Source organism: Girardinichthys multiradiatus, chromosome 11 (genome assembly GCF_021462225.1).
Source record: "Girardinichthys multiradiatus isolate DD_20200921_A chromosome 11, DD_fGirMul_XY1, whole genome shotgun sequence".
Taxonomy (NCBI): Eukaryota; Metazoa; Chordata; class Actinopteri; order Cyprinodontiformes; family Goodeidae; genus Girardinichthys; species Girardinichthys multiradiatus.
Genome location: NC_061804.1, coordinates 9,532,935 through 9,543,521, shown reverse-complemented (window position 1 = coordinate 9,543,521; position 10,587 = coordinate 9,532,935). Strand labels below are relative to the sequence as shown.

The 10,587-nt window shown below is 39.1% G+C and overlaps 1 protein-coding gene across 1 annotated transcript; it reads left to right on the top strand.

Annotated features, from left to right (window-relative positions):
- Positions 1–4,957: 4,957 nt before the first annotated feature.
- On the top strand, positions 4,958–8,202 carry LOC124876452 (aquaporin-11-like). Its single transcript, XM_047379240.1, has 3 exons — positions 4,958–5,912; positions 7,362–7,478; positions 7,601–8,202. The coding sequence occupies exons 1-3, from the start codon at positions 5,303–5,305 to the stop codon at positions 7,705–7,707; spliced, it is 834 nt and encodes a 277-aa protein (XP_047235196.1). The 5' UTR covers positions 4,958–5,302; the 3' UTR covers positions 7,708–8,202.
- The last annotated feature ends 2,385 nt before the right edge of the window (positions 8,203–10,587 follow it).

Genomic DNA, 10,587 nt, shown 5'->3' with positions numbered 1-10,587 from the left:
ACTGACTGTGGGTACTTGACACTGGACTTCTGGCATTTTGGCATTTCCTTCTCCCCAGTCTTCCTCCAGACTCTGGCACCTTGATTTCCGAATGACATGCAGAATTTGCTTTCATCCGAAAAAAGTACTTTGGACCACTGAGCAACAGTCCAGTGCTGCTTCTCTGTAGCCCAGGTCAGGCGCTTCTGCCGCTGTTTCTGGTTCAAAAGTGGCTTGACCTGGGGAATGCGGCACCTGTAGCCCATTTCTTGCACACGCCTGTGCACGGTGGCTCTGGATGTTTCTACTCCAGACTCAGTCCACTGCAGGTCCCCCAAGGTCTGGAATCGGCCCTTCTCCACAATCTTCCTCAGGGTCCGGTCACCTCTTCTCGTTGTGCAGCGTTTTCTGCCACACTTTTTCCTTCCCACAGACTTCCCACTGAGGTGCCTTGATACAGCACTCTGGGAACAGTCTATTCGTTCAGAAATTTATTTCTGTGTCTTACCCTCTTGCTTGAGGGTGTCAATAGTGGCCTTCTGGACAGCAGTCAGGTCGGCAGTCTTACCCATGATTGGGGTTTTGAGTGATGAACCAGGCTGGGAGTTTTAAAGGCCTCTGGAATCTTTTGCAGGTGTTTAGAGTTAACTTGTTGATTCAGATGATTAGGTTCATAGCTCATTTAGAGACCCTTTTAATGATATGCTAATTTTGTGAGATAGGAATTTTGGGTTTTCATGAGCTGTATGCCAAAATCATCCGTATTAAGACAATAAAAGACCTGAAATATTTCAGTTAGTGTGCAATGAATCTAAAATATATGAATGTTAAATTTTCATCATGACATTATGGAAAATAATTAACTTTATCACAATATGCTAATATTTTGAGAAGGACCTGTATCTACCAGGAGCTTTTAGAGCACTTCATGCTTCCTTCGGCTGACCAGCTTTATGGAGATGCCGATTTCATTTTCCAGCAGTACTTGGTACCAGCCCACGCTGCCAAAAAGTACCAAAAGCTGGTCCATTGACCATAGTGTTACTGTGCATAATTGGTCAGCAAACTGACCTGACCAGAACCCCATATAGAATCTATGGAGTTCTGTCAAGAGGAAGATGAGATAAACCAACAATGAAGATGACCTGAAGGCCACTATCAAAGCAACCTGAGCTTCCTGAACACCTCAGCAGAACCACAGGCTGATCTCCTCCATGTCATCCTGCATTGATGCAGTAATTCATGCAAAAGGAGCCCCAACCAAGTACTAAGTGCAGATACTAGACAGGACATGAACAAACTGTTCAGTGGGTCCACATTACTGTATTGAACGTCATTTTTATTGATCTGATTTGATACTTAACTTTTGAAACAGAATTGTGTTTTTTTATTATCTGTAAGCCAGAATAAAAAAATTCGATAAACATTTGAAATACATCGGTATACTGTTCAGTAGACCAACAGTTCTGCATAAAAAAAAATAAAATGAAAAAAACTTTTGGGGCGGATGTAATACTTTTGCTTTTTGAAAAACAGAATTTTTGGTTTTAATTAGCTGCAAACTACAATAATCAAAATTTAAATGTATCACTGTGTGATGAATCTATTCGAGTTCCACTTTTTAAATTGAATTACTGAAATAGATCAACTTTTAAATCAATATTCCAAAAGGTAAATGTAGCTAAAGCTTTGGTGTCATTTGCTGAAGTTTGAAAATCCAATTTACATTATTGTTTTCATGCAAAGCCGACAAAAAACAACAACTTTACAGAAAAATAGCTCAACCTTTCAGCATTTCATACAAACATTAACAGTGACAAATACAAGTTTCACTGTGAAATGAATGTGAAACTCAATTCTTCACAATGATGCATTAAAGTGCAGAAAATGCTGAGTCACAACGACACCTACAGAAATATCCCAGTGCCAAAGTGTAAATGAGGAAAGGAACATATCAGCTTTAAACGGCACAGTTTGATGTGCAAAGTTCACCACTGTGTTGGACTCTTGGCCTTTTAAAACAATATTACTGTTACAAAACCAGCAGAAAGTTCACCTGTTTATAATGGTTTATATGCAAGTATACTTCATATTAAACTACTTCAGATAAAAACGGACTGAAGTCTGTTTTATTATAAGAGGCACTGGTTGAAGCCAACAGGATTTTAAATAAAACTGATTTCCTCTGATTCTTTCTCCTGTGAAGATTTTTCTTTTACTTCACTCACTCTGCCCCTAATCAGACACCTTTGATTCTAAATTTATATGACTGAAAGAAGGTGAAACATATGGTTGCTTTTACAAGACAAACTCTAAGCAGGCTGTCTTCTCACCAATGCTTCACAATAAAAGCTAGATTTGTTTCAACTTAAGCTTTTGGAAAATAACCAGTTTTTGTACTTTTATTCTTAGTTGAAGTATCGGCAGAAGGTTCCTGGGCCAGATTGTTTGGTCAGTGCCCTGACATACAGTGGCTGGTAAAAGTATTCATACAGGTCAGGAAAATTGTTGCAGAGAAGATTCAAGCAGGGCTGGGTTATAAAACTACATCCCAACCTTTGAACAACTCATACAGTTCTGTTCAGTCCATCATCTGAAAATAGAAAGACTATGACACAACTGAAAAGCAATTAATAGGACAGGATTAATTAGAGCAGAAGCCGAGAAGAGGAGGAGCTGCAGAGATCCACCTCTCAGGTGGGAGAATCTGTTGACAGGACATCAATCAGTGGTGCACCCCACATATCTGGCTTTTATGGAAGAGTTGCAAGAAGATAGTCATAAGAAGTCCTGTTTGCCGCAAGCCACGTAGAAGACACATCACACATGTGGAAGAAGGTCCTCTGGTCAGATGAGACCAATTTCTTTACTTTTTGGCCTGCATGCAAAAAGCTGCAAGTGGAGGTAAACTAACACTGAACATCACCCCAAAAATACAATCACCACTGTAAAGCATGGTGGTGGCAGCATCATGCTGAGAGGATGCTTTTAGAGGCTACAAAAAAAAAAAAAAAAAAGACTTTAGATTGGGATAGCGATTCAACTTCCAGCAGGATGACCACCTTAAACATACAGTCAATTCAATTCAGTTTATTTATATAGCGCCAATTCACAACACATGTCGTCTCAAGGCACTTTACAAGAGTCAGGTTCATACATTCCAATTAATTAGTCAGGGCCTCAATAAAGTAGTTTAAATAATTTATCCTCAACTTCAAAAACCTTGCCCTCCATTGTGTGAAAATCCCAAAAAATACACCGTAACTTGTAGAATTACAAGTCAAGAAACAGCTGAAGGGAGCAAAATCATGTTTTGATAGAATCTGCATGAACGCAAAACTATTTTTGCATCGTGTCAGCACCTTCATATTTTTCTGCAGAGCTGTAGAGTTATTTACAGAGGAGGGTAGTAACTGGTTACATTTACCTGGTTACCTAGTTTACTTGAGTAACTTAAAAAAATAAAAGTACTTCTATGGAGTAGTTTTGCTGCATTGTACTTTTAACTCTTGAGAATTAACACTTTGAAGTAACACTGGGTTTAGCTGAGTAAAATTTCTAGCTACTTTCTTCACTGAATGAAAAACAAGCATCTTGTAACTAAAATTGCAGAAAATACTTCAGTCTACGTTAAAGTGAGACCCCCTGGTTTGTAATCAGGCTTCACTGCTCCAATGTTATTTTCGAGCTACTGAGCCAAGTTAATATACAGTAAGTGGTATACATTGATACTGGAAGTACTTTGTACTATTCTTACACACACATATTACATACACATACATACTACCTTCAGACAGTATGAAAAAGTCCTCAGAAAAGTTTGAATCAGAAACTTCATGTTAGATTTGGAAATGTGTTTCTCCCTGCTGTAGCTTATTTTATAATATTTCTTTATTTTACTGTTTTTTAAATAGCAGAATAAGCAAATAACTAAATATTTCCAGATAGATAGATACTTCTACTTGAGTAAAAATATACTGTAATTCTACTCCTACTGGAGTGAAATTTAGCATGTTAGAGTTTAGTCAGTAATGAACCCACAAACCGACCTCTAATGGCAGCAGGCAGTCTGCCCTCATTTAAACCAAATTCTCTCCTCTAGGCTGCATCAATATGCCTCCTGTTGGTTTCCTTCTTAGTAATGTTGTCCAACTGGTACATCAGCCACTTTCTCGCCCTGGATCTCTTGACCCGCTTAGTGCTGGACCCAAACAAAGTCAAGTACAACACTTAAACGTTAAACGTTTTCCGGTCAAACCGTCAAAACGTTTTAACGCGAGATAGCTCTGATTTTGCCACTAAGAAAAGTAAACGTTAAAGTCGAGACTGTCTTATGTAAAGCTACAAATAGAATAAATTAACCATAAAGAATAAAAAAATTTAAGTAAATTGTTTCCTCATAGCACATTTACTAGACTTTCAGCATATTTTCTCAAATAAATAATTGGTCCAAGATAAAATACTAGAGCTTATTTCAATAAAGAGCTCAGGTTCTCTCCAACATCTAACTTTGATTCAAGTGAAAAATAAGTCTAAATTGTTGTCATAGACCATTTGTTGTAATCCTGCTTTTTCTTTTAAAGAAAATTAGCAATATTGCACAAAAACAAAGCTGGGTTATTCAAACTCCTGCAGCTACAACGAATTAACATAAGAAAACAAATAAGACTAAAACGTGATGTTAGAGCTTATTTGAGGTACACATGTTTTTTGTTTTCTCTTCTCACTGGAAAATTGGTCAAAAAATAAAATTAAGCTATGTTATCTAAAGAGCTAACGTTTTCTTCAACAAATTAACATTTAATAAAACAAAATAAATGTAAAAAAGTGTTTTCTTTCTTGTCCAATAAACAAAACCCTTAGAATGAACTGACCTTCAATCAAATGAAAAATAAAATGGTAACTTTTGAGGCAGTCAAATGTGCATTTATTTACCATGGCATCATGTTCACTCAATGGATCAAGCTTTTCATTTTTTTTAATTTTTTTAATTTTTTTTTTTTTACACACATACATAAACTTTAAGACAAGTATAAAAAGGTAATGCACCAAATTGCTTAAAATAAAATTTTGCTAATACTTTCCGTATATATGTTCATATAGTTTCAAAGTACATTTTGGTTTGGACCATTGTTCAAAACTTTAAAGTACTGGTTATGCCTTTATTTTGAGGCTTGAGTCGCTCTTCTTCCGGTTTCAAAATAAAACTCGACGCAGCGGCGACAACGTGGGTCTGCTGGACTTTGACACTCAGCCACGGAGAGAAACAACTTTTGAGTTTTGCTCTACTAACGGCTCGTACTTCAGGATTAACACGTCTGTAATGCTCTGGACAGGGGACATGACTGACCTGTTGGTCTCTCTGGTGGTGCTGGCGGCCACGGTTCTCCTCTGCGAGGCGACTCGCCGCGCTGCGGGGCGTCTTCACCGCGGAGTTTGTTGGATTTACCTGCTGGAAGCCGCGTCCACCTTCCAGCTCTGCTGCTGCGCCCAGGAACTCAAACTGCTCGGAGAATCCAAGCGGCTGGACCTATCGTACAGTTTGACTCTCACTTATGGTATCACTGTTATTCACTTATTAACTTTCCGGGAAGCGACGTGTCATCCCGGAGCGGCTCTGGAGAGCGTCTGTCGCGGGACAGCGAGCGTCAAAGCGGCGGCGCTCCTCATAGTTCTCCAGCTGGGAGCTGCGGTCGCCGCGCGGTTCTTCGCAGCCTCCGTGTGGTCGCTGGGTCTGTCGGATATGCACCTCCATCACCAAAAAATCGGGTTCCGGTGCTTCGACCCGCTTGGTGGGACGGTGTTGGAGGCTGCTGGCGTGGAGTTGGCCTGCGCTTTCACGGTGCAGGCTGTGGCCATGCACATCCACAAGCTGGAGGAGAAGCTCAAAGTGCCTTTCTTCGCCGCGGTCATCACCGCTTTGGTTTACGCAGGTGCGTTAATTGGAGGCTAATTAAGACCCGAACCTGCAAAAGTAATTAAAACATTTTAAATGTAAATGTGAGCTGGCTGGTAGCATTTACTGGAATAAATGATTTGGGCAAAATGTTTTAGAAAATAAAAAGCACGGTAAATCTACCGAGAACAGGCTAGAAATTTTGACTTTTTGTCCAATAACATTTGAAAAATCCAAATGGCAAAAACAGGTTCGTTTGTATGGCACCATTAATATACGAGGTAAATCCTGCTTTACAGGAAAATAGTGGTAAAAAATAAATTAAAAACAAGAACTGTAATTAAAAAATAACAAACATTTAAGCACCATATAAAAACATCTCTATGTAAAACTAATATGAATAACCTGACAAAGCAGCCTTTAAAGTAAAGCTCCAGAGAACAGTATTGTTTTTGGTTCCTATTTGAAGGAACCAAAAGTTTCTCTACATTTCAGGTTTTCAAGGAGTTTGTTCCACCGAGGAGCAAAAAACCGAAGAAATGTTTCCCCTTGTGTAGTTCTGGTCCTGGGTTCTATGACTGAACAGGCCGCTACAATGACCTGAGAGTTCTACATGGTTCATACCTGACAAGTAACTCAGGTGTGCATTTAGACAAAAGTCTTTAGTCCAATACCATTTTGCAATCAACCCCTTTACAAACAGGGAGCCAGTGAAGTGATTTAAGGTTTGATATGATAAATGATTCTGGTGTTCCAGGACTCTGGTAACAGCAGTTTGAGTTACCTGGAGCTAGGCCAGAGACCTATAAGGACACCATGACAATAAAATAGCCTTCGGAAAATAAAATCATTCAACAGGTTTTTGGTCTGGACAGAAAACCCTTCATTACGAGAATGTTGCTAAAATAAATTGATTTAGTAATAGATTTTTGTAGATGTTAAAATTTAGGTACAAGTCTATAATTACTGTAAAGTTGTGTGTCATCATCCTAAGTATGGTGAGAGATGTTTTATACTCTGAGTTAGGGTGTTATCCACAACTTGGAAGTAAACATTTAGTTATTGAAATAAAGTGACCCTAATGGAGCTTTGAGGAAGCCCACATCTGATCTTGGTTCACTCGGTTATGATTGCCAAATGACACAAAATGTTCCAGCCTAACAAGTAAGATCTAAACCAGAATATTGTAAGTTGAAGACAAAACAAATGCCAGGTCTAAACAACCCCAGCAGATGAACAGTATCTGAAAGTCATGTCTTGGGGAAATGGGGAGAAAAACTTTTCACGTCCTGACACATGATACTTTAGGGGTATAAAACATTGGTTTTAATGCACCATAATTCTCTCAGGGAGATATTTTTGGAACTCACATTGTGGAATTTTCATTTTGTTTTACCTAACAATGATGACTTTATTGGTTTTAGCAAGTGTGGGTTTAAAGAGAAGCAATGCACCTCTCTAAATGTTTTGTCCTTTTTTTGCACAGGTGGAAGTATTTCAGGAGCCATTTTTAACCCTGCCCTGGCTTTCTCCATTCAGTTTCCCTGCAGTGGCCACACATACCTGGAGTACTGCTTTATCTACTGGTTGGGTCCAGTTTTGGGTAATGATCATGTTTTCATCTGTGATTCCTCTATTTATAGTATTTTACTATGTGGTGGTTTGTTTTTGTTTTATATTTACACATAGGCTACATCTACAAAGTAACTTCCTATGTGTCTGCAGGCATGGCGAGCTGCATCCTCCTGTTTGAGAAGATCATCCCTTTCCTTTCTGGAAAGAGCAGCATTGGGATGGATGGCTCCACTGCACAGAAAGAGAAGACACAGTAGATTTTTTTAGGCTTTATGTTTTATGAGTCAGTTGGAAATTATAATGTATATTTTTTTCTGCCATTGATGCATAAATCCAATGGGACAAGATGGGGCTTGATTAAGCATCAAGCATCACTGTTGAAAGACCCTGTTGCAAGTTATGCTGCAGAAGAGTTGAATTAATAAGCATATGCAAAACAGTCAGAATACACAAAAACATTGGCTTTTTAGGTCAACTGGAAGAACAACAAATCTGAAGATGAACACACAGGAACATTTACTCTCACCAGTTGATTTAGGTCACTTATGAGAAGCAACAATGTACCAATAGTTGAAGAATTGATTTATTGACGTACAGACAACTAACATTAAATATGTTTCAGTGATAGTGAAAGCTCAGTGGTTGGACTGGCTCACAGTGCAAGGCTAGCAGCATAACTGTTCAACATAAACCATTATGGCTGTTGAATTGAACTTATTAATATGCCTATGATTAAAAAAAATCTACTTGTTCACATTATTTCAAATTTAATTGATCAGGTCTGTATTAACCCCAAAGGTTTAGTCATGTACAGTACAGACCAAAGGTTTGGACACACCTTCTCATTCAAAGAGTTGTCTTTATTTTCATGACTATGAATATTGTAGCTTCACACTGAAGGCATCAAAACTATGAATTAACACATGTGGAATTATATACTGAACAAAAAAGTGTGAAACAACTGAAAATATGTCTTATATTCTAGGTTCTTCAAAGTAGCCACCTTTTGCTTTGATTACTGCTCCGCACACTCTTGGCATTCTGTTGATGAGCTTCAAGAGGTAGTCGCCTGAAATGGTTTTCCAACAGTCTTGAAGGAGTTCCCAGAGATGCTTAGCACTTGTTGGCCCTTTTGCCTTCACTCTGCGGTCCAGCTAACCCCAAACCATCTCGACTGGGTTCAGGTCCGGTGACTGTGGAGGCCAGGTCATCTGGAGCAGCACCCCATCACTCTCCTTCTTGGTCAAATAGCCCTTACACAGCCTGGAGGTGTGTTTGGGGTCATTGTCCTGTTGAAAAATAAATGATGGTCCAACTAAACGCAAACCGGATGGAATAGCATGCCGCTGCAAGATGCTGTGGTAGCCATGCTGGTTCAGTATGCCTTCAATTTTGAATAAATCCCCAACAGTGTCACCAGCAAAACACCCCCACACCATCACACCTCCTCCATGCTTCACGGTGGGAACCAGGCATGTAGAGTCCATCCGTTCAACTCTTCTGCACCGCACAAAGACACTGTGGTTGGAACCAAAGATCTCAAACTTGGACTCATCAGACCAAAGCACAGATTTCCACTGGTCTAATGTCCATTCCTTGTGTTCTTTAGCCCAAACAAGTCTCTTCTGCTTGTTGCCTGTCCTCAGCAGTGGTTTCCTAGCAGCTATTTTACCATGAAGGCCTGATTCACACAGTCTACTATTAACAGTTGTTCTAGAGATGTGTCTGCTGCTAGAACTCTGTGTGGCATTGACCTGTTCTCTAATCTGAGCTGCTGTTAACCTGCGATTTCTGAGGCTGGTGACTCGGATGAACTTATCGTCCGCAGCAGAGGTGACTCTTGGTCTTCCTTTCCTGGGGCGGCCCTCATGTGAGCCAGTTTCTTTGTAGCGCTTGATGGTTTTTGCGACTGCACTTGGGGACACTTTCAAAGTTTTCCCAATTGTTCAGACTGACTGACCTTTATTTCTTAAAGTAATGATGGCCACTCGTTTTTCTTTACTTAGCTGCTTTTTTCTTGCCATAATACAAATTCTAACAGTCTATTCAGTAGGACTATCAGCTGTGTACTGTATCCACCTCCTGCACAACACAACTGATGGTCCCAACCCCATTTATAAGGCTTGAAATCCCACTTATTAAACCTGACAGGGCACACCTGTGAAGTGAAAACCATTTCAGGTGACTATCTCTTGAAGCTCATCAACAGAATGCCAAGAGTGTGCGTAGCAGTAATCAAAGCAAAAGGTGGCTACTTTGAAGAACCTAGAATATAAGACATATTTTCAGTTGTTTCACACTTTTTTGTTCAGTATATAATTCCACATGTGTTAATTCATAGTTTTGATGCCTTCAGTGTGAAGCTACAATATTCATAGTCATGAAAATAAAGAAAACTCTTTGAATGAGAAGGTATGTCCAAACTTTTGGTCTGTACTGTATGTCTGGGTTTCTTTGTCATAGCTAACATTAGTAAAGGCTGATTAACAGGCGAGGGTGGTGTCTTTAGGAGAAAAACTAATGGTGTGTTGTAGCACCATAAACTTTGGAGGGTCCTCAAATGGTTATATAACTTGATTCTTTTTACTGTGTTTACACCTCTCACTTATTGAAAATGTTTTAAAGCTTTTGTAGGACTCTGTTGTTTCATCTACTCATAGCTATCAATTATGTTAAGGTTAGCTAACTGTTAGCTAGGTTTAGAGTGGTTTTCAAGGTCTATATACTTATGGGAGAAGTATACAGTCCACGGGTGTGGATGGACCATTTCTGAATAATCCAACTTTAAACTTTTGAGTTAGCCAGCTAAACTGAGGCACACTTGGTCTAAAATGTTAGCTAGCTGACAGTTAGCTAACAGCTAGCTAATCGAACAAACCACACTTTGATCCTTCTTTACAAGGATGTTCTCATGCTGTCTTTGTTATTCCACTTTTGGCCTGGTTGATTAGTCTTTTCGCAACATCATGGAGGCTTTAACAATAACAGACTGATAGTTTAGAAGCCAATTTGAACAAATATTGAGTTAATTTATTTTAGATGAACAAAACTTACGTTTTGTCCTTAGATCTATCTTCATGCTTATTGTTGTATACATCACTCTGGGTATTAATATACTGTGCTGCTGCAAGTGAAAT